We start from the raw sequence: 24,535 nt of genomic DNA, 5'->3' as shown, positions 1-24,535 counted from the left end.
ATCATCCAATTGGTCCAGTATTCTGCCGTGGGCCCGTTTCTTGTGTAATTATTAAAATAACCCTGGCTCTGTTTGTCTGATAAAAGAGGAAGCCATTTCTCCCTGAGGTTAGAATGTGAAATGGATGAACAGAACGTCTCTGTGAACTCAAAATGGGTTTTAATACCCAGCATTAGTTCTCTGGTTATTCATTCCTATCTGTCCCATTCTCGCCCCGCTTTCGGAGACAACTTTGTTTCTAATCCTGATTCTTGATTAAGGATTACATCTCGTGTCTGTTTGTTAATGCCGAGCCCCCAGCCAAAGCCCCCTCACCCCCCTCCCACCCTTGTTTCTGCCTGCCCTCTCTCGGCATGATAGCTGTCAAACTATAATTTGAATACCTGTTAGAGCTTCCCTGCACACCATGCAAATGCGCCTCTCACATCTGTGAAGCCATTCAGGTGTGCATTCTTCCACCGAACCTCCCAGCTCAAAGCGCATCCCAGATAAATCCCGAACCGGAGGGGAAACTGCGTTCGGTTTTCACGGATTTGTCCGGTAACCGAGAAGTAACTGCCAGAAAAAAAAAGAAGAAGAAGAAGAAGAGAAAGGAAGCCTCAGCTGTGGTCTGTTCAGCCAGTGAAACCAAGAGCATGGGCTGACGTGTTGCTTGTTCCTCTTTACACCAGCTCGGATGCGCACATCTCAAACTTCCTCCTTTAAGTCCAGTGTGCCGCCGCTCCGCCGCCCCGTTCACATCTGCAGCTCCGAACCCGCGAGCGGGTCAGGGAGAAATGGAAGCTGCGCACGAGGAATGAAGAATGTTCTCGACGCCCGTCATCATCTGAGCCTAGAAGATCCCCTCCGCGTGCAGAGACAGCCCGTGTTTCCAAGTGACTGAATAAAACGAGGTAAGAGCGCTCTGCTAAGTTTTGCTTGTGCGGAGGGGAAAAAGAGGAAGCTAAAGCGAACGACAGCTGAGTGTTAGTTTTAAACCATCAGCGAAAATATTATTATTACATTGGAATATAATGTGCTGTTGATTTGAAGAACTTTTTTTTTCTTTTTCTTCTTTTTTTTTTTTTTTTACTGAGAGGATGCTGAGTTCGAAAAGAGGAACTATGAGGCCCAGAAGTTACTGCACACAAATGAGATGTAAACTTTTATGATCTGATAGGATAGGTGACAGCTATAGGCGCAGTCCTGATGATTTCCCTATTATGAACTCAGTAACGGGAAAGGAGGAACAGGTGAGGGGTCTCAATTAATTTCCAGCCCTGACTTTGTGCTCAGCTGCATGACTCGGTTATTTTTAGACACAGACTGAACTAGAAACCACTCCAGTTTCAGTTCTGTGTTCTCGCTGGCAGACTTTATTCACTTTTCCTCTTTACATTTTCAATTCAGTTCAAATGAAGAGGCCGCGACTGTATGGGAAGACTTTTTATGTAAATTAGAGAGTCTAAGTAAGTTACATAGCTGCAGAAGTGCCAGAGTTACATCATGATTGTGACCAAGGTCTTGCAGTAATGCAGCTGGGGTTTTAAGACGGTGTTTTCCCCAATGTCTTAAACAGAACAGCAAAAAATACATAAATAAGAAGTTCAAATGATGCAACTATGCAGCCTAAACTGCATCACACTGGTTTATGTGAAGCCAGATATTGTAAAACATTGTGTGATCAGTAGGATAGTGCAGAAATACTATTTTCAAGTATTAAATAAAACAGGTTAGGCATATTGTGGGCTAATGAGCCAATATAGGTTGAAGAGTTTGTGATTTTCTTTCCAGATTTATTATTTCATTCTCAGTGTTAGCTCCGCATTCAGACCCTACCCTAAAGAGAAAACCTGAGATACTCTGCACCGCCACATACGTCCTATCTGAAAAGAAGAACCGGAGAAAGTAAAACATCTGCGTCAGCTGGACCAGATGTCTTTTATAGATAGGCTTGAGCTGGTTTTGCTCTTCTAAGTGTACCAAGGATTTTAAAATTGACCATAAAGTATTTAAATAATAAGGTTCCTCTCAATTCCAGTCCTCAGGCCCCCCTGCTCTGTTTTAGATGTACCTCTACTCCAGAGCAGCTGATTCAAATGATTGCATGACCTTCAAGTGCTGCAGAAGCTTGTTAATCACCCACATATTTAATTCAAGTGTGTGGCAGAAGGGAAACACCTAAAACATGCAGGGCAGGGGGGCGTGAGGACCGGAAATGAGAAACACTGGTTTAAAGTGACTTTAATATGATGCCATAGAGCGTGTGAGACTTTTCTCCGACCAAAGAGAGAAGTAAAACATTAGGTATTAGCGAGCCTAAAACTCTAGTACAATATCATCATTCAAGTTTCTCTCTCTTTTTAGAACCTTTTTACGTATGAAGAGTTAGTTTTGAGTGATCATGAAGGGCCTGGTCCTAGTTCGACATGGGTCACTTTCCATTTCCAAGGCATTGTGAGGTTGACAACTTTTGTGCTTCATGGTTCTTTTAATGAGCTGCCAGAGAAAGCTCCAGGGTGATCAAAGTTTTTTGAGAAGGTGTTCTGCAGCATCACTGGTTCGCTGTGCACTGCAGGCCAGCTGACTGAAAGAAAGTTGCCTCACTTTCACCTCACTTACAAGAAACGTCAGATTGTATGTTTGGAAATCTTTCAAAAGCTTTGCATTGCATAGAATGTGAAGTTGTGCCAACCATTACTTAATGTTTGAAACTGCACTTTCAGCAAGCTATATGTTCAGTGAATCTGAGCAGAGGGCCAATTAACTAGCTAACCAGCTAACGTAGCTTGTTATGCTTATCTATAAAGAGCAAAGAAACATTTGAAAACTGCCAAACTACTAAATTTACCAGCAGATTTTTCTGTATTTCCAGTTACGTCTGTTTTTTTTGTTTTGTTTTTTTTTGTTTTTTAAAAAGGAAAATAATAGAAAATATACAATACAGGCAATATTATTGAAAATGTCATAATCCATCCATTGTCAACACATACTTCTTCAGAGGTTACATGGGAGATGGTAAATAACTGTAACACTCAATATGTATATAATATTAACTAATCTTAAAGCAGCCAATGTTACCAGATTGGGAAATTGGATTGGATTGCTCTTCTAAATGCCACCTTTACAGAAGCATTTTATGGTTCACATAGTTCACGTCTTGGGTCATAAAAATTCATCCTGCCTACTTTGGTAAATTCTCAAATGGTAAGGAGACATTTTCTATTCACTTCCTCTAAAAAAAAACAAAAAACAATCTGACGTTTGCATTCTAAAAGAAGCATTCCAGGTCAGCTTACAGCGGTCAGTGACTTTTAAGATAAACTCAAATAGATTATGTCATACATTATATATGCTTTTTAATCTTTGTAACATTAGAACGTTGTGGAGGAGGTGGGGGATTCGTTCTCATACATGTTTACGCCTCTCTACTCTGCTGTCAGAAAATTATTTAGCTATTTTTATAAACAGGATTATTTTATATGATAGTGTATGTAAGATTTTAATTTCAACTAATTGTTTTATTTATATGCCCTGTGATGGGCTGCCAGACTATCCATGGTGTAGCCAGTCTCTCGCCCAGTGACGACTGGAGAGATAGGCACCAGAACCACCCACAACGCTGCAAGAATGGGCTTGTATAGACAATGGATGGATGGATAGTACTTAATTTCTTGATTACATTCAGTAAAAATAAAAATAAAATGACTGTTCTTGTAAATACTTTTAATTATTTATATATTCTTCTGGCAATATTGTGACACAACATGAGATGTTGTTTTTTTTTATTTTGAGAATCATCATATAAAAACTACTTCCGTTGAAGATAAAAAGTTACAAAAATAACTAACTAACTAGATACTGCAGTTCTGCATGAAAGTAACCAAAAGTATAAATATCAAGGAAGGCGTTGATATGTTGACCATCAGGGCTGTTCAAAAATGTTTTCCAGGCATTTTTGGTCCAGGTGGCCCACTATGATTGGTCAGACATGGTCTTTTCATAATCTTCATAAGTATGAATATATGGCATCAATATAAACAATTTCACAAAAAAAAAAAAAATTAAGAGAAGTTGCTTAACTTTTATGAAATTAAAATAATGCAGCTTGTTCAAACTCAAACTTAGTAAGTAAATTTTTTCTAAACTAATTGTACCTAAGAGATGGTATTGGACGTGGCAAAAATTATCCAAATGAAATGCTTGTGGGGTCTTCGCTTACCGTTGTCATTATCAACAACAAAAGACCTCAAGGAAAAATGCCTGATTACCTCCAGCCCTGTTTGCCCTGGTCGCTTCATGAGACACGAGTTGCTAACTGAATGAAGTTAAAGAGGCACTACCAGCTGTTGACACTCTGGGGAGTTGAGAATGTGAAAAACAGCCATGAGATACAGAATCTGAGAAAAAAAAAAAAAGTATTTTCCTGTTGATAAGAGACTAAGCTAAAGAAGACTTCCTGACTGGTTCAGCTGATGGCAGGTGGTGTTGTTGTTGTCTGAGGCAGTCCCAAGCAGATACAAGCTGGCGCCTCATTACAGCTCCAAAACATTTCCATCTGGGCTGAACATCTCCTCTCAAAGCAGGACGCACGCATGAATTATCTCTATCAGCTGTCTCCTGAGAGAGTCTGTGCTTCAATGTCCTGCTGCAGCATCGCCGGTTGATGCTGCAGCAACCAGTTTGAAGGTGGGATGTCAAAGGTCAGTCCAGGAGATACTATGTTATGTTGAACTGGAACCTGTCATAAGGGCTTCAATCTGTCCTTGGATTTAACAACATTGTTTTCACTAATTTCTTTCTTTTGCATTATCATGATTTCCCCACCACAATCCAGGAGCTTTAAAGGGCCAATATTATGTATTTTTCAATCACATGGTGCCATTTGTAGCACAATCAAGTAACTATGTTAACTTCGGTTCTTATAAAAATGCTGTATATATCAAATAACTTTTACTGCATAAATTAACATCTTGAATTTGGTGACCAACTGCGTGGCGCTTAAAGTTTCCAAATACAGTATTGCAACCAAGGGTCCTCTGGAATATAAGAGATGCACACAAGAATGTTGCAATGATAATGCTATATATTTTGCAACTGTGTTACAAAATTAAACCACAAATGTTTGTGCTAAATGCATCACATTTTCTACAGGTTTGACAGGTTTAGCAGTAACCAAAGCTGTTGTTAGACCAGGAGATCATTTGTGTGGTCAGGGTTTAACAAAAGAGCTCTAAGGCAGACCTTCATAGAAATATTATCCTTCGAGGAAGAGTATGTTACACTGTGACTAATGTTTAAAGCTGGGAAGGACCTACTTTTCTGTCGTTGTAGTTTTTGCAGAACAAACAGAACAGTGTTGGAAGCATGCACGACAAGGAAGTGTTTCCAACAGAAATTTGTTTTCCAAAAACCTAAAAGAAAAAGAAGGAAATCGTTGGCTAATTTCACTTATTTTAATATTTGTGTATATTTATAGCCTATTTATGAACATATGAGGAAGTCTTTACCATAACTCTAGATTTCTTCTTGTTTTTTTACTTTGTTTTATACTAAAGTATTAAGATGCCCTTTCAGTTACTGCATATGTTTTGAAAATATAATTTTATTAAAGATAATAAGAAAACATTTACCATGTTGGGGTTTTTTCCTCTGATGCTTTTAACATTCTGGACAGCTTTTGTAAAACAGTCATATGTGAGAGATCTTGTATAAAATGGACTTGTTAACAATAATCTGGAAGCAAAATAATTCAACACACCATGTTTTTCCAGCATTTTATTTGACGAAAGGCTCGCGGTTCTTGCATTTAGTCGTCAACATTTCCAAAACTGAAAAAAAAAAAACCTAATAGAACTCCTACTTTATTCTTCACATTTATAGTCATATTGGCTCCTCAAAGCAATTTACACTACATGCAGATGCACAACTGCAATGGGCAACTTACCAATTAAAAGGCTATTTTAGTCCTGGAGCTACAGCTCCTGGTCAATGAGCACAAGAATTAGCAATCCCTCTGCTTTTCTGCTGTTAAACAATACCATGTTGATCTTGTCATTCCCACTTCTAAGTTACAACTTCTGAGGCAGAGAATAAAGAGATGCCATATTAGAAATTGATGCTAGCATTGCTGAAGCCGATGCCAGCATTGTTGCTGATGTTGCCATTTTGCGATGCTAATATGTTGACCTGCTTTATTCATCTCACGTTATGTTTTACAAACGCCTCTCCTCGACTATTGATTCTTAGCAAATATTAAGATAAGCCATTTGTGTTTACTGTTGGTGGGTCTGTTAGCTTTAGCAGAGGATGATAGGAGTTCAACTGTGACACAAACTGCTACGTTCTGTTAATGGTTGACATTTGTTAAGAATCCATCTTTGACACTTCAAAAATGTACAGAATTTGACCGCGCCATTATCCCATCAGATCCAATAGATCTGTTTTTGAGAATGATGTAGCCTGCTGATTCATCCATTTAATATTTTCAGACTGAGGAATTCAGTAGAAAAAAAAGCAGAAGTGAATCTGCAAGCATTATCATGAGGAATTTTTTTTATAGGTTTACGTTTCACATCCACAATCAAGTGAAAGAAGACTGATGTGGGAGGTATTGCGTCCAGCAGTTTTTGTGCATTCATACAGAAAAGAAACAAAAAACATTCGTGTCATAGATGATGGCTAACTTTTGCTACAGGAAGTGAACATTTTTTTTATTTTTTCCTAGTGTGATTTAAAAAGAATATTCAACATGACGTGGAAAATATTTCAGTACTTTAGTAAAACAGGTGATTGTGGGTGTTAGCCGGCCTGAAGTGAAACTTCTTAGCTAGTAACAGTCATAAATACGTAATAGTGTACTTGCTTTAGCGGCATTGATTTTTACAGTATTGTAATAATGCAGCTGACTCATTATGCTAAAGGTCAAGATTACAATTTTAGTACAAGAAGAATAACTCCAACTATGTCTAATAATTAAATATTTGACTTACAGATAAGTCAGAACTAAATGTACTTTCAGAAGCATATTCAGGACATAGCATTTTTTTTTTACACAAAAATGGCTTGACATTTGGTTGGAAAGCAACATCAGTGTGCTATGCCACAGAAATATTTAAAATTCAAAATCTAAATTCAAAGGTACATATTTTTTGCAGCTGAAAAGAAACATTTTGAAGTTGATGTTGTGTTTATGCCTCAAAAACGATGAATAATTCAGTTTGGTGTTCCAGACGTCCTTCCTGTATCTGCCTTATTCAGATTTTCTGTAAATGATCAAAATATAAAATTATCTGTTGTTTCTGTTCCATACAGACCAGTAATCGCTGAACCAACAGCTAGCATTTGTGCGTGCTCCGTATATCGGTCACAATCTTTAATCAGTGTTTAGAAATGGTGCTGAATCAAGAGTTATATTTATAGTTTAATGTATGATTCATTACGTTTAAATCTACAGGATGACCTTTTTTTAAAATTCTTTCTTATTTTAGACAAAAATCAGTACAAACACAGGGATTCTAAAATGAATGAAAAGACACCGTCATCTGGAGTAGTGTGAGGTCACTGTCTGTTTCTTTAGAAATTAATGGTCACAATCTAATTTAAGTTTGTCAGTGAGCCACAGAGAGCTGCAGGTAGAGCCACAGAATCTATAAACGCCATGACAGAATCGCTTTTTAATGCTGTCAGGTATAGGTGGCCTTTTAAAACCTGCATAAAACACCTTGTCAGATTTCTGTTTGTAGCTCACCTGTTTCCGATCAGAGAGATCAGCCATTTGGGATTGTGGACACTTCCAAGCATCACTAATAAATTAGGATGGTTATGTATTATTCCAGGGATTGATTAAGCCAAATGTAAGATGTTTATTGGGATGGCTGGTTTTGTGAATGTAAAATAATAAAAAATAAAAACCAGTAAGCTGAATTCATCACCATCTCTCTGAAACCTCTTACAGTAACCCTTATAACTGTAATATATAGTTTATTGCTGGTTTGATCCTCTGTTTTACTCTACAAATTCTGAATCATCCCATTCATTTCTGTATTTTATATATATTATATTTTATATGTGCCACTACCCAAAATAAACCGCCCTACCTCTGACAAATATCAGCCCAGTTTCTTCTATGGGACTGATATTAAAGAAATGACTGATATCAGCCGATACCGATGTTAGTGCCAATAAATAATGCATCTATATCCAAAGACAGATGCTTTTAAAGGACTGAATCTGATCAATCGCCACAGGTCAATCCGCCACATTGAACAACTTAAAAAGGTTGTTCTTTTTTTGCTATTTCCTCTTTAAAAACAGGCAGATCAATAATGAAACAAACTGTTTAAAGAGATGATTACATTTTGTTTGGTTGTTGGTCTCCAGGAGTCCAGGCTCAGTACAGAGTAAAACTTTTGGAGGATTTTTTTGGGGGGGCTAAAATCTGTTTTCTGTGATGGAAACTGTAACGACCCGCCCTGTTGCAACACAAGAATATACAACTTCCAGTGGTCCACACAGCCAGAATGAACACTGTTATAAGGTTTACCAGGTGCTCTCATGCTGAGATATTTTTGGATGTTATCATTTGATCGGGTAATAGTCAAATAAGGCTGCGATGCAAAGAAGAACAGAGGAATACCTGGGACCAACTTTGTTAGGTTTTCTCCTGCTGTGTTTATGTTCCACTAAGAGATGAAGTTGATAAGCTTGTTTTTTTTTGCCCAAAGGGTTTAAGCAGATAAGAGTCTTGACTGCAGCAGCATGAAAAGTGTCAGCCTGTCCATGTCAGTGACAGGACAAAGTCAAAGTTTCACCAGCAGACTCCTGCTGACCTTCATCTTTACAAAAGTAGCAGCATAACAGAGAGCCGTTTGTGTACATGAGTGCTACAACTATCAAAGGCACTCAGAACATCCTCTTACTAGACGCTTTAAGAGGAACATGGCTCAGAGAATACAGAAAAAGGAACGTTATTATGCTAATACCACGAAAATAAAACCTGACCGTAGCACTTCCTGGGTTTTTACACTCAAACGCAACATTTTCCATTCCGCTCTGCGGTGTGTGAGTGTTTTTGTTTGCAGCTATTAATAACGGTGAATAATTATAACGACACAGACATTTAGAAATTTTATTTTACTTGTTGACATTCTCTGCAAAACATACACAAACTTGCCAAGTATTTTTTTTGTCTAGTTTGTGGGTCAAATATCTTGAAATAAGACTTAGCTGACTTTCAAGTTACCTTTCAGCAACATGTAAGAGTTTCCTACTGATGTAGGATGTAAAACAAGCCTCTATATCTTGCTAAAAATGTTGCTTTTAAGTTATTTTAGTCTTATTTCAAGTGTGCTAAGATATTTGCGCTAGAAACTACACAAAAAATACTTGGTAAAATTGCATATTTTTGCAGTGTGGCACTAAACTCAGCACAACAGAAGACGTGATGTTGTAAGCAATCATATTAAAGCTGACTTCTCTCACCCGGTGCAATAATCTGTGTGTGTGTGTGTGCGTGTGTGTGTGTGTGCGAACGGGGGATTGAACCCGCTGAATGACTCGCTTGTGTCCTCTCCATCTGTCCAGCCCCGGCATCTGGGTCCCATCAGACTCCTCCTTTGTTCTGGTTCCTGCTGAAGCTCATTTCGTTCATCAGCATATCCTGTTCGACTTAGTTTTATTGATCTGCATTCACATTTGCTTACATAAATACACAAATACATATGCAAGGCGGCAGATTTTGTGGATGCTAAAGGTCAGTGGGGTTACGCAGAAACAATCGCGCCAGTGTTCAATATAACCTTGCAAAAGGTTATATTGAACCTTTTGCAAGGTTCAATATAACCTTGCAAAAGGTTATATTTTGCAAAAACTCCAAACTTATTTGGAGTTTTTGCAAATAAATCACTTGGATCGACTCAATTTAACTTGAGTGGTTTTTAAAAATCTCCTGAAATTCCACTAAAAATGAGTTTGACCTGATATTGCCTTCTTCAACGGTTTGTTCAGCTTTAGCTGCAGATTATGAAACTGACGCCTTTTTAAAGTAAACACTACTGCTGGGTTATTAAACCGTATTCCGAGGTCAAAGTCTAAAGATATTATAGGATTTTTCTTTCCTTTGATTAAAGGTCTTGCTGGAATTCTCTTCAATAAAAATGTATGTTTTTCCTTGAGTGGTTCAGCAAAAAGAATCGGCAGTCCTGTCGATCAGAGGATATTTGAAGGTGGTTGATTTAAGTGCAGTGAATTTACTTGCTCAACAATCTCTATGGCAGTACTGTACATTCTATGAGAACTCTTTAACTGCACAGGAAAGCATGGCGAGTCATCTTTTAGTGTCTGTGAGACAAAACGTAGCTCCATAAATTCACGCGTTGTTTCTCCTGTACGTCTCGTATCACACTTCATAAGCTACATGAGTAAGCACATAACTCTGACAAAATCACACACACAAAACTCAGATGTTTAAAAAATGTTTCTTTATTGTTGAGAGTCAAAAATAATTCATTTAGTGTTGCAGTGCTGATTTCAACAATACACAACAGATCCAGCAGTATTTTTCTGGAATGATTTCCTATTTTCACATTTGTAGTTTTGCTACTCGTTTTGTTAAAAGTGAGTTGTGTCGAGTGCATCTTATTAGTTCTGTGTTATGCTTTCTGAACTGAAGTCATTATTCAGGCTTAAAGTGGGATATTGTGTATTTTCCAAGCACATAATTCCATTTTATAGTCCAGTTAAGTAACTCTGTTTCAGTTATGAAAATGCTACATATATCTAAAACCACTAAGAAGGAATTTGACTTTACCTTGTCTGACACATTGAAATTGGCCTCTGTCTCTTTAAGAACCTCCTATCCTTTCCGACACCATCATCATCACAATGCTCCTCCATGATGCGGCTTACAACCGTTCAGAGAAGTGCACTTCCACTAGGTGTTTTCTAATTGCTGCTGCTGCTAGTCTGGAGGAGCTGAGTGGGTTGAAGGGAGCTCTGTGGCCGAAGCTAGGCTAGAGACTGAAGCTACGAGGCGGAGTTTTGGGTAAATGGACAGGGCTTTATACGAGCAGGCGTACAATCTCCCATGGTTGCCACAGGAGATTCAAGGATGACATAAAGTTGTCGTAATTTGAGTAGGATTTCCCTTAAAGATCCACACTTTCTATGTTGTCCTAAAAAAGCAATGATTTGTGTTACATGGGATGTTGTGTGTATTCTAAGTACATAGCTCCATTTTATGTGTTACATTTACTGGATTTGTTTTGTATATATTTAGAATGATCTAAAAGTTTACCAATCACATACATTCTTTTCAGTGTAACTGTTTTTTAGAGTTTTATGAAGTCATCTTTCTCCAGTAAATTATCGTTGTAGTAACTTATTGTCAAGGCCTGTAAACCTGCACACATGGATTTAACTACAATATCTGAAAAGTCATAATGACTCTTACCACGCCAGCTCACTCCTGTTTTGTCAGACACCCTTTTCTGTTCAGTATTATTAGAATATGACGCTCTGATATTCAAAAGCCTTTTTATAGCTGGACTTGTTTTAACACCAACTATCAGTTAAAGAGTTCATCTTGCATCATGGAAACCTGTTTCGTAATGAAACAGAACAAAAAGCAGGTTGGCGACAGAGCGTGGTGAAAAAGTGTGCTCAGCGAACAGAGCTAAGAGTCACGTTACATTTTATATTTTTTAAAAGTTAAACCATCGACAGTCAACAGAAGACGGCAACTTTAACAGAAAACTCACAGTTCCTTAAAGTTCTTCAGTTTTATATCTGTGGGATCCACACTGAGGACAGAAAGTCTCCGCAGGTTTAGATGCAATCTTTAACTTTTTTATCATGTGTTAATCTGAAATTTTTTACTTTGCTTCAACAATCTTAAAATTCCAGAGGTTTTTATTTGCAATCTGAAACTCTAGATGTCTCCAGTTCCTACTTAATGTCTCAAACAATCCCAACTCCATACAGATTTTGGGATGTCCTACATCAAAACTTAAATATATATCTTTAAATAAAGTATTGTTAATGTATTTATTAATTAATGTATTTGCCACGGTGGGTCCCTCTCTCCTCTTCCGCCATGGACCACTTCAGTTTTCAATTGGAAAGATTGTTGTACTGATAAAATATTAGAAGTCTTATTTTTTATAGTTATTTCAAAATATGTTTTTTCTTTCTCACTAACATGTAAACCAAGGTATTTACATGCAGTATCTCATTATGTTTTGCGTACTTCCATTAGTTTCTAAGAACTGATAGCATCTTTCAGTACCTCAGCATTTTCTTTATCTTATTAACATGAGTCATCAGAGGCCGCTTGATTTTGTGCTTTTACTGACATCAGGAATAAAATCAAAAACACTTTGTCTTTTAGAATTCTGATTTAAAAAAAACCTGAAATCACTATAATGAGGCATTATAGACTTTTACTTTCACCTGCTGTTAAACTGCAGAGTCAAGTCAGCAGCCTGCTTTTGGTGAAGCTGCAAAACGTATTGCCTCCATAAATTTATCTTGTGACTTCCTTCTTTTTGTAATATCCTCAACATGGCCGATGATTTTTTATTATTTTTTTATTACTATTCTCATGTAAAATCAGTGTTCTCAGACTGCAAGCATCAGTCAAATCAGTGCATTTTACATGCAATTCAGAAGACTCTAGATTCATGTTACCTCCAGAGTTTTCATTTCTGGGATTCCGAAGTTATTGATTAAAATAATTGCTGACATATTAACTGCAAATCTTGGAGTCAGAGCAACAGGAACTAGTCCCCAACCTGACAAAGGTCTTAGTGAGAATCTCATTGTTTCGCACAAAAATGTTCAAACTGGCCCTCAGCCATTTCAATAAAAGTAAGATAAAAATAAAAAAATCTTTTGTTTCTATACTTGAACGTTTGTTATTTCAGTTGTGAGCTGCCTGTTCTTTTGAACGCCCCGTTGAACCGCAGCGAAGCTTTGACAGTTTCTACTCGGCTCTAACGCATTCTGTCGCCCTGCAGACGGCATCATGGGCTGTGTGGGCTCAAAGAAGGAGCAGAAGTTCCCCAGCAAAGACACGGATAACAGCGACCAGCAGAACAGAGCTCAGGTACACTATGTCAGAGACCCCACCTCTGGAAGCAAAGCTGCCGTAAGTTGGACCTGAAAAAAAAAAAGAAAACATACTGATTTAGACATTCAACAGCTACGAACTCACTGAACGGTCGCTGAACGATTTCCATTCATTGCTGTTCTAATCCTCATTAGAGTATGTCAACTTTTACAAATATGTCAGACTCTGAACCCACAGCCGAGCTAACGCACTTCCTCATAATCTGAAATGAATGTTTTATGGGAAAATATGAATCGGGTGGCCTGGGGGCAATTAGTTGAAGCAGTTTAAAAGATTTTTTTAGGGGAAGATTTTTATCAACAAATTGAAATCCTAAAAATGAAGATACAGTACAGTTTTTTTTTCTTCTTTTATTAATCCATGTTTTGTGCTGTACTTTAATTTAAACACAGAGTAAACAAAACACAAGCACTGTGCTTCTTTTTTACTCCAATCAAGACTGGAGCCACCTCTCCATTAAACTTGCCTAAATGCTCCAAGCACTTGAAGACAGAATGAGCCACATTTAGAAACAATTAACACCCAAAAAATTAGGAAACGATAGGCGTTTATTTAACAAGACATGAGAGCAAAATTATGTATTATGTGATTTAAAATTCATTTCCTTCAGTAATCAGACCACTTTGTTCCTTTCATTAAAGTATTATTTTATTGTAGGTAACCAAAACTCCACATTAATTAACCTTTACATCCTTTTCTAACCTCTGGTATAAGGGAACTATTTTTTACTGTGGAGAATGTAGATTTAGATTTATTTATTTTTTTTTAGATTGGGATTTACTGGTTTACTAGTAAAGCCAAGCAACACGTATACCACAAAATTAAAAGTGCCACATGAAATTACAGAAGTGTGCAAAAGTTTTCTCATGTTAATTGTACGGTGTATATTATGAGTCATCCAAAACATGGCAATCCTATGCTTGAATAGGACATATTTAGCATTTTGTGAAATGATTTGTTGTTGGGGGTTTTTTGTGATTAAATTTAAAAAAACAAAAAAACATTCATTGTGTTTTTGTGTTCTAGCAGATGCAGAATAAGGTATAAATTGTTCACTTAAATGCAGCATGTACAGCAGCTATAAAAGGTATGATGTCAATTTGTGACATTAGGCACAACTGACCAAATTGCAGAAATATTTCAGCTTAAGCATGTGTATTGTTTTAATGATTCTACTAACGATTTCTTTGCAGCCTATTCTGTCAGCACAGACTCCCTCAAACAGAACAAACTTTAATCAAGCAACCAAAGTCCTGAGAAATAGTATTAGCTATTTACCAAGAGCATTAGAATAAAAATGATCATGGTTTTCATTAGAATTATAAATTCAGGCAGATTTCCATTGCAATGAAAATCTGCCTGCATTGGAAGGAAAATAGAGAAATTTTGGAGTAAGTTGCAAACTTTTTATACAGTAGAATAAATACTCTGTTCTAAAGGACAGTTTAAGTGCACATCCATGTTTTAGAAGTAAAAGGAAAAAACAACTGCAGAATCTTTATGGGCTTCTAAAAAAAAATGAGGAAGGGTGCTGATAAAAAGGCAGAAATAGGCCAACTTAGTTCAGAGAAGATAAGAACGCTGTTCCACAATTTTCAGCAAAGAATGGATGGGAAGTAGCTTTCCTTTGTTGTCATTTGCAGAAAAGACACGGTGTGGACGCAGACTCAACATGTCCGCGTGACGTGCTGTGGGTTTGCATGCCGGTTAGACTCTGAGCTGTGGCAGGGTTAAAGTTGCAGTGTTAGTGCGAGTGTGGTTCCTCTGGCTACTGCTTCCTGTGTGCTGCCTGTAAGATCTCTTTCGCCCTCAATGAAGAAAGAGGAAGTGAGAGAAGCAGAACCAGAGCGTTCAGCTAGGACATGCGTAGCGAGAAGTGTTACTTTTTCATGCTGTGATAACTCTTAACGTCGAAACTAAACTTCATCAACACATTGGGTGATTGGGTCTAAAATGCCCCCGTGGGTTTTAAACAAATGACCTTGCTCTACTTTAAAATCTATGTGAAAACCAAACTCTGACATAAAAAGCACCATCTAACCTGAAAAACAACAGTATGGCTGCAATTGATGCCGATTTAGTTGATATGCTGACCTTGCAAATGTTATTTTTGTTTGCACAGTTTTGTTGTAATTAAAAGTGGTTTTAAACTTGAAGCCTCTCATTAAACAGCTACTTTTAGAAAAAACCTTTTAGTTACACAGAAATGATTCAGATCAGCCAATTCATTTTAATAGAATAGAAAGAAAACCTGAATAAAACCCAGTTTACTTTTTGGTTTAATTCAATTTAGTGACAATTTATAACAAGTAAAATCTCAAAGCATTAAAGCTAATAATTTAATTCAATTCAGTCCAATCATTCAGTTTATGCAAACAAATTCCTCGAGATTCACTATGAAGGGGGAATTCATTAACACTTGCCATTCCCTAACTTAATTAGAAAAAAATGAATCTGTGAAATATAGAACCTGTCTGACAACATGAAGTAGGCTACAAGATCTCCTGATGTAAAGAAATTTTACCACAGATGAGGATGAAAAGGCAGTGACATCTATCAGTGTTTAAAAAATTTTGGCACATGGTCGCAAAACTACCCAGAAGATACAACACCACAGGCCTCCGCTGCCACAGTGAAGGTCAGTGTTAATGACAATTAGAAAGAGTCTGGGCTAAAATAGCATCCATGAGGGATTTTACAAGTCGAAAACATTATCTGACCAAAAATAACACAATGGCCTGCCTCAATTTAGCCAAAAAGGCATTTCAGAAAGTTCACCTTTGAATGGCTAAAAAGAAAAGAAAAAAACTGCTTCATAGTGGCCTAGTTAATGTCTGCATGAGATGCTGAGGCATGACTTTTTAAACATGTCATTCATCCTAATACAGTCCTCCGTTTTGACTCATTTAAAATACTTTTCCAAAGAGTGGTCCAAATTCAACAACAACAGTTTTACCACTAAGAGGCTGTTGTTGTTGTTGGCCCTACAAGTTATTATGTTTGTCCTGTATGACTCCTAACATTAGTCTTGTTGATTATGCATTGTTGTTAGTAACCACACTAATTCTGAGGATCAAAACATATTTCGCATAAAAAAAAAAAGTATTTTACTTTCATTTGAATACACGGAAATTAAAATGAGTGCAGCATTCATGTGTGACTGTGTCTCTCGCTCTCTCTCCACAGGCCAAACAGCCTGCTAATGCAACCTCTTCAGAAGGTGAGTTTACTTACTGGTTGTTGTTGACATTGCATGAGCATCTTGAGCTACCTCTGCTTAATCTCAAAGTAGAGAAAAGGATCATGTAGGAACTAAGGTAATGTTAGATTCAAAATGGCCGTCAACAAAAGTCCTTTTTTTTAGGCAGATATGGGTGAGTACTTTTTGAAAGCAGAAAAACCTTGTCTCTGAGCTCGAAAGAGGAAGAAGTGTCAGTGTGTTGGTGGTGAACAACAACCTCTCTCACTGCCTCGCCATGCAGACCTAAACACAGAAAAAGACCAGCCCGTTGCTGCTATTATTACCAGGCGTACAAGGAAGTTAGTCATAGAGCGAAAATATGGGGAAGCCTATTGCAGAGACAAAGCTGAGGTGTCACTGCAATTATTATGCATTGATAATTATATGACAGCAATGTACTTGACAGCATTTTTATTTTGATCCAACTTATTGAACTAAAGAACAAGACAGGACTGAAAGTGTCCAAATTAAATGTCTATTTTAAAACACACCATGCTTTGTGGTTTCCTGATTTCTACTGCAGCTGCTCTTACTGAAAATTAAGCTAACTATCAGTGTTAACAGAGCTAGCTGTTAGCATGCATGTTTTTTGTAGATTTAGTCCTCCCTTTAACCCCTGAAAGACTACTTAGTCTAACGAATATTGTGATACATGAACTTAGGATAGAAGATGTGATCATTTTGTCTAACAGTTACGTTCAGTCAGTGATTCGTTTCTGAAATAATGGTGGAAAGGGCAAAAATTAATACAGAAATAGAAAAAAGAAATCTCACAACTGATGCAGCTCCACAATTTTCAGCAAAGAATGGATGGGAAGTAGCTTTCCTTTGTTGTCATTTGCAGAAAAGACACTGTGGACGCAGACTCAACATGTCCACGTGACGTGTTAGACTTTGATCTGTGGCAAGGTTAGCGGTTAGCTAGCGGTTAAGCTAGCTAACCGCTAAAATTTGAGCAAGATTAATTTTGCTCAAATTAATCTTCTCAGGTTAATGCCCAGCACTCCCTCCACCGACCGTCTCTGACAGAAGGGCTTCTGGTTAGCATGTTCTTTGATGATTAGTTTTAGGGTGACCAGACGTCCTCTTTTTCCCGGACATGTCCTACTTTTCAGACCTAAAAAAATGTCCGGGGGGAATTCTACCCCCGTTGGCGCATTTTTGTCCGCCGATTCTACCCCCCCGCCCCCCACCGCCGACAAGAAAAGAAGTGTCCTACTTTTCACACACCCAAATCTGGTCACCCTAGATTAGTTGTCATTTTTATTTGATCAACATGCCATCTTATTCGCAGTAATGCAACGGGGCGGGGGATTTAATTATGTAAGAAACTTCTGGCCAAACAGTGACAGCTGCAACTATTTTATTTGATTTGACATGTCTACTCCTTGTTGCACTGATCACACTGCATCATTTCATTGAAGGCTCAATGAGGTGATTTCTTTGGCCTTGGATAAAAAATCATTGGATTTGGGAAAGCAAGAAGAATGTGGTTAAAGAATCTAAGCTTAGGATGACCACCGAAAGTCCTGCAAGTGCGATCTTTTCACATGTGCTGGAGCTACAAGTTGTCCAAGCAAAAGTAAATATCTATGTAAATGTCTGGAAAGTGAACATAACATCCTTGTTGTGTTTTATTGACATAGGTGAGAGTGTCGCCATTGCACTGTTCGACTATGAGGCGATTCATGACGGAGACCTTGGCTTCAAGAAGGGAGATAAACTCAGAATTTTGGAGGAGTAAGTAGCTTTGGGACTTACTCATAATGTCATGATCCTAAGAACAATAAATCTAAACTTGTAACCAGAATCCAGAAATAAATGACTAGATCTGGAATGCTTTTGGAATTTAGAGTGGACAGATATCACCAAGTCAGGACATGTTGATGGACTCATACCAAAGAAGACTGAATGCTGATAGTGGATGAAAAGCTTCTTTAGCAAAGCATTAGTTTAAAGATAACCACTGTGGATGGGCGATATGGTCTATTATCACTGCCATGTTTTGTGGTACTACTGTGATAACAATAAAAAACTTTATTAATGTGAATTAAACTGCACATAGTAACTGCATTTTATTAAAATTTACAATTTACATAGAAACACGTGCAATTATTTTTTTGGGTAATAGTTTTGTTTGGTGTGCCTCTCTTGCTGTCCCTTTCACATTTTAGGTCAGGCGAGTGGTGGAGAGCCATGTCCATCAGCACAGGCCAGGAAGGCTTCATTCCCAGCAATTACGTGGCCATAGATTCTCTGGAGACAGAGGAGTGAGTGCACACGCTTAAGCTTTAAACACAAACATGGATTATTGTGTGGCCTTTGTTTAGATTTAATCACTGAGCCTTTTTCCTCTTGTTCAGTTGGTTCTTTAAGGGTGTTAGCAGAAAGGACGCCGAGAGGCAGCTCCTGGCTCCGGGGAATCGAGTCGGATCCTACATGATCCGAGACAGTGAGACTACCAAGGGTAAGACGAACTGCAAAAGCAAATGCATAAAGGGTGTACACACCGACACCCTTTAAAAGATTTGGTAAAAGATTTCAAATGGATTTATTGATCAAGTGTTTCCACAGTTTAATTTAAATATTTGAATTCCACTTGCCATTTTTAAAATCACCACTTTGGATCAGATGTGAACTGCTGTTTCATTTGTTTCTACAACAGGTAGCTACTCTCTGTCCGTCAGGGATCTCGACCCCCAGGCTGGTGACACCGTTAAACATTATAAAATTCGAACTCTGGACAACGGAGGATTTTATATCTCACCACGCATCACCTTCAGCACTCTGCAAGAGCTGGTCAACCATTATAAGAGTGAGTTCCGACCGCCATGTTGCTAGATGTCAAACAGTCAAACCTTATTTACATATTTGTTGAAACTGTCACTATGTTGTGACAGTATTGTTTGAGACAAATAATCTGTGATTAATTTAGCACCTCTTTCTTCTCCCAGAGCTCTCAGTGCTAACTAGAAACAACCAATTAGAGCCAAGAGGAGGGTCTTAGAGCTGTAAATCACCCTCCACAACCTTTTCACATATTATGTCTTACATCACTGTGACCACATGGTGATAGTTTTAGCAAATACATAAAAAAACATTAAGTTTGTTTTATATATATGCAAAAGTTATACACTGCAGCTTCAAAGGAGTAATTGGATAGGTTTCAATTACCTACAGCATCAACAATTTTCCTAATCATAAAAAGCTGCATAACACCTGAAACTGCTAAATATAATATTTGTTGTTTTCAGAACAGGGAGATGGCCTCTGCCAAACTCTGACCAACGCATGTTTGAGCCCCAAACCTGAAAAGCCTTGGGAAAAGGACGCCTGGGAAATCCCAAGATCTTCACTTAAGTTAGACAAGAGACTTGGTGCAGGACAGTTTGGAGAAGTTTGGATGGGTGAGACAGATCTGTACCACTGTAAAACACAATCAGTAACATTATTTTTTTTTTTTTACCAAAGTTGTAATTAATTGTTATGGTTGTATATAAATATATATATATATTTTTTTTCTTCATTGAAGCTACATACAATAAGCACACCAAGGTAGCTGTGAAGACCATGAAGCCAGGCAGTATGTCAGTGGAAGCTTTCTTGATGGAAGCTAACCTGATGAAGAGTCTACAGCACGACAAACTGGTGCGACTCAACGCTGTGGTCACCAAAGAAGAGCCCATCTATATCATTACTGAGTATATGGAAAAAGGTGCAACTTTATGTTCACTTGATTGTTGCAAACGTTTTACACAATAATGTCTTATTCCTCTAAAACCCGTTGCAGAACTCTTCTTCAGTCAAGATTAATTGGTCCCAGAGGATATAGCTAATTGGTTGTCAGTCAATTGGACTTCTACAATTTTCAAACGGCAGCAGTTTCAAAAGTGTCACAACGTTTACATGGAGGCTGTTTATTGAATCTTTAAATCGTTGTCACGTTTGAATTGGTTAGTAGGTTGAAAACATATTGTCAGTGCTTCCTCTGATTGGTAGAGAAACAACTAGCTTTGAATCTTCCTCTGTCAGTAACAGTGTCAACATGACCGCAGTAGAGACTAGAAGTAGAAAACAGCGAAAATTCATACAAACATGTTCCAAGTTCTTACGCAGAAGAAGAAAATCCAAACTGTCGTGCAGGAGTGGATCTATTTTTTTGTTCCTTTAAGAGTTTATTACACTTGAAATAGAAGATTTAAACACAAATTGCTTATCTAAAATACTGTCTGAAATTCATGTCTTTGAAAATGTTATTATATATTTTTTTATATTCAGTCATTTAATGTTAATTTTAATGTGTATGAATATGTCTTCTTGCAGGCAGTTTGTTGGACTTCTTAAAAAGTGACGAAGGCAACCGTGTCCAGCTTCCCAAGCTTATTGACTTCTCTGCCCAGGTGGGAATTGTTTGATTTTATTAATCAAAAATCTGATACATTTTTAATTAAAACAACAACCGTTTGTATAATGCTGATCACATTTGGAACTTGAGGTAAAGACCTGTAAAAGGCCTTAAAATAAATCCATCTTTCATTAGCCCAATTACTAGCTAGTAGCACACATGCTGGTTATATAGTATGTGAGAGCTTGGATGCTAGTAAAGTGAAAGTTATTAAGTGTAAAACATCTTTCACTAGTCCAGTGTTCTGACCGTTAGTGCTTCCTCGTCAGAGTTTCCTACCGTAGCACAGATAGACAGCAACGTCTCTCTAAAACTACCGTCATGTTTACAAAGCGAAAACTATCGCGGGTTGTGTTCATGTTAAATATTATTATCGGGCAACATACTTTGAGTGACTGGACTGACGTGGAAGCTTAGGAGTTATACTTAGTTTGGCATTGGAGCAATTTATATACACGACGAAACCACAAAAATATCACTTCCTTCATCAGAATATCCTACCTGTGTAAAATTAAAAGCTATCACAGATGCACTAATCTTTTTATTAGAATATCCTACCATTTTAAAAATATATATTTTAAATACAGAGGCGTTTGTAAGAAAGAAACCGTATCAGACAGGGGAAACAAGTTTTTTATTGAAATTCAATTAAACACAGACATCTACAAATACAGATCACTGCAAAAAAAAAAAGTGTGCATTAATACGTTGTATGACCGTCTAGAACAAGGTCTGCTTTTTACCAGGTTAATCAATAATGCTTTCATCTGTAACCTTGCGGGTGGGGGACTAAGAAAAGCCTTTACAGTTCTGTTAAATAATCTGTTACTTCACATTGCTTGTTTCTAGATTGCAGAAGGTATGGCGTACATTGAACAGAAGAACTACATCCACAGAGACTTGAGAGCCGCCAACATCCTGGTCAATAAGTCCTTAGTGTGCAAAATTGCTGACTTTGGCCTTGCTCGTATCATCGAGGACAATGAATACACAGCCAGAGAAGGTAAATCTCATTCCTCTACATGCCACAGAAGAATTTATCTCCATCCTCCTTGTCATGTTAATGACATCACTGCAAAAACACAAGATCTTACCAAGTACGTTTGGCTTATTGTCTAGTGTACATATTTTAGTAAACTTCAAATGAGACTGCAAAATGTACGAGCTTGTTTTAGGTTAATAATTCCTTAACTTCTTTGAAAAAGTACCAGTTCCTCTGGCAGATTTTTTTCACTTGTAATAAAACTCTTTTCCCATGATACCAGTGAAAGTGAAACAGGTACTTTTTTGTTAATATTAAGGAATTCTTGATCTAAAACAGGTTCCTACGTCTTGCAGAAAAGTTACTTGTTAGAAGTTAAAAGTTTCTCTTATTTCTTATTAAAAACTAGACCAAAAATACTTGGTGAGATTTTCTGTTTTTGCAGTGCTGCTGTATGCTGAATGGTTTACTTAAACAGAAACATTTTTGACAAGGACATTTTTTAACATTTTTTCTAGGACTTTGAATGTCTGACTGACCAAACTAGTTCTACAGGCTTACTGTTTTATTGTTCTTCCTTAACCAGGAGCTAAGTTCCCAATCAAATGGACCGCCCCTGAAGCCATCAACTATGGTTCCTTCACAATAAAATCAGACGTCTGGTCCTTTGGAATTTTGTTGACTGAGATTATCAGTTACGGACGCACCCCATACCCAGGTGACAACGCCGCTTATTATCCTTTCAAAATGAGCAATAAGTCCTGTTACGGTATTTAGGAAAATCTTTTGGATCATTGCTGGAGTGATAGAGGTTGTAAGTAATTTCTTATTTTCCAGGAATGACTAATCCAGAGGTAATCCGTTCTCTGGAGAAAGGTTACCGAATGCAGCGCCTTGACAGCTGTCCCACTGAACTTTATGATATCATGCTGGTGTGCTGGAAGAACAAGCCAGAGGACCGTCCCACCTTCGACTACCTGCAGAGTGTCCTGGAAGATTTCTACACAGCCACAGAGAGCCAGTACCAGCAGCAGCCATGAGACATGATTCATTAATATGTGCCGAAGATTCAGTTTGGGTCTGCAGTTGTGCAGTACAGGCCACAAACCTCTTACTTACACAAACAGCATTGCAATAGTAGGGACTGTACAGAAATTATTAGCAGATGATTACTTTTACTTTTGAAAGATTGGTCTTTACATGTTTGCTATTTAATAAAAAAGCTCCCTGTTTTAAAAGAGAAAGAGCTACAGGATTGGAAAGGTTTAGCTAACACATCCGTTTCTAAAAGTGAATCTCCATTTGTGTCCACTACGGAGAGCCCACAAAGACTCGCTGCCTAAAAAAAGTTAAATGCTATTTTTATACTTACTTTATGTAAATTGAGAGTTGTAATAATTCCACAGCACTAAAACTCCATCTCAAAAGGTGGTGTCAAAGAAGTTACAAAAAAGATTGGTAGTACATTCTATATGTCAGAGACTGAAACACAGCTCAGACATTTGTTGTTTTTTTCAAGCAGTATAATAAATGTTTTCTTACATGTGCTGTTTATTGAATAAAAAGTTTATTATTCAAGGCCGCACAAACTGCATAAAGCTTTGTTGGTAGATTAGTGCGTTAGCGCCACCTTGTGGTTTGGAGTTTAATTGAGCCTGTAAGGTTTGGCACATACCAGCAGCAGTCTTAAAAACAAGAGCGTAGCACATTAGATGTTAATATTCCCAGAGCCGCATCAGCTTACTTTAATATTTATTATTTGAAAATTCACTATAAACCCTTCAGAAATACACATCAGTTTTGGCCTCTAATATGAAGAGTAACACTTCAAAGAACATTTTTATCTAATTTATTTACATAGATGCATTAAATACACACTGCGCTACGTTTGGAGCTCGGCAAATTCAAAACAAAAGGCATTTCATTCGTGCCATTGTTTTGACATAATTATCATTAATGGTAACTTCTTCTGTATTGGTAAGTTTTTATATTCCTGCTGTAATTTTTATACAATCCCTAACTTTTTAAAACATGACGAACTTCATCAAGCTCAGCAGATATTTCTGTGCTAACTCAGGATTACAGAAAAGGAATTTACAATGTGAAAAAAAAAACCATAGGCCTGATTAGGGTAGCAATTTTCTCTCTGCACGTTTTCACATTATTTGTGGCTTATTTTAGCATTCCTCGTTCACAGTGCCTTTGACAGTGGCTCTTTAATCCACGTTCAATCAGCAATATATTCCATATGATTTGTATATACAGAAAGGGTAGCACTCAGCCTTAGATTTATTCTGCTTGTCAATTCTTACATATATGTTCTTTATGACTTAAGTTATTTAAAAAAAAAGCAGTTCCTACTTATATTTTTTTTTCTTTTAAAATTAATCTTTTATAAGCTTGTATGCATGTTTTAGCAAAGAGCAATGACTGATACTTACTAATGCATTTTTATAGTGCTGGGAGTTGAATGTAAATTGCACATAAACATTCAGGACCAAAACTCCTGAACAAGTGAGCTTTTAAGATTTTAATATTTCATGTTGTGGTAAATATGGCATCTATTTTGAAAGACATCTACGCAACAGTGTATCAAAAATGTTCTTTAAGTGTAGAGCCATCTAAGAATGAAGCACAGCATTGCTCAGAACTGTATATAATCATATAGTTTTTTCTCTGTTTTTCAATATGAATCTCTTGGCAGTTTGTGAATGCTTAAGTGCAACTGTTATGACAACGGTTAAATAAAAAGGTTTAAAGGTGACGGTAACGAGTCTTCATGGAACAGCAAAGAGATCT

The 24,535-nt window shown here is 37.4% G+C and overlaps 1 protein-coding gene across 3 annotated transcripts; it reads left to right on the top strand.

Moving 5' to 3' along the window:
• Nucleotides 1–413: 413 nt before the first annotated feature.
• hck (HCK proto-oncogene, Src family tyrosine kinase) lies at nucleotides 414–24,500 on the top strand. 3 transcript variants are annotated; one of them, XM_044115778.1, is made up of 13 exons: nucleotides 414–893; nucleotides 12,996–13,084; nucleotides 16,295–16,328; nucleotides 17,996–18,089; nucleotides 18,524–18,619; nucleotides 18,713–18,816; nucleotides 19,015–19,164; nucleotides 19,604–19,756; nucleotides 19,882–20,064; nucleotides 20,673–20,749; nucleotides 21,604–21,757; nucleotides 22,323–22,454; nucleotides 22,574–24,500. In XM_044115778.1, exons 2-13 carry the CDS (start codon nucleotides 13,004–13,006, stop codon nucleotides 22,774–22,776), a joined length of 1,461 nt encoding a protein of 486 aa, XP_043971713.1. In that variant the 5' UTR covers nucleotides 414–893; nucleotides 12,996–13,003; the 3' UTR covers nucleotides 22,777–24,500. The 3 variants fall into 3 exon arrangements, with proteins under 3 accessions (XP_043971713.1, XP_043971712.1, XP_043971714.1); XM_044115777.1 differs by having other exon boundaries at nucleotides 415–893; nucleotides 12,996–13,126; XM_044115779.1 differs by lacking the exons at nucleotides 414–893; nucleotides 12,996–13,084; nucleotides 16,295–16,328 and adding an exon at nucleotides 17,757–17,884.
• The last annotated feature ends 35 nt before the right edge of the window (nucleotides 24,501–24,535 follow it).

The sequence above is a fragment of the Gambusia affinis genome, linkage group LG01 (assembly GCF_019740435.1).
Source record: "Gambusia affinis linkage group LG01, SWU_Gaff_1.0, whole genome shotgun sequence".
Taxonomy (NCBI): Eukaryota; Metazoa; Chordata; class Actinopteri; order Cyprinodontiformes; family Poeciliidae; genus Gambusia; species Gambusia affinis.
The sequence above is the reverse complement of the archived record's forward strand: the minus strand, read 5'-3'. Positions and strand labels throughout refer to the sequence as shown.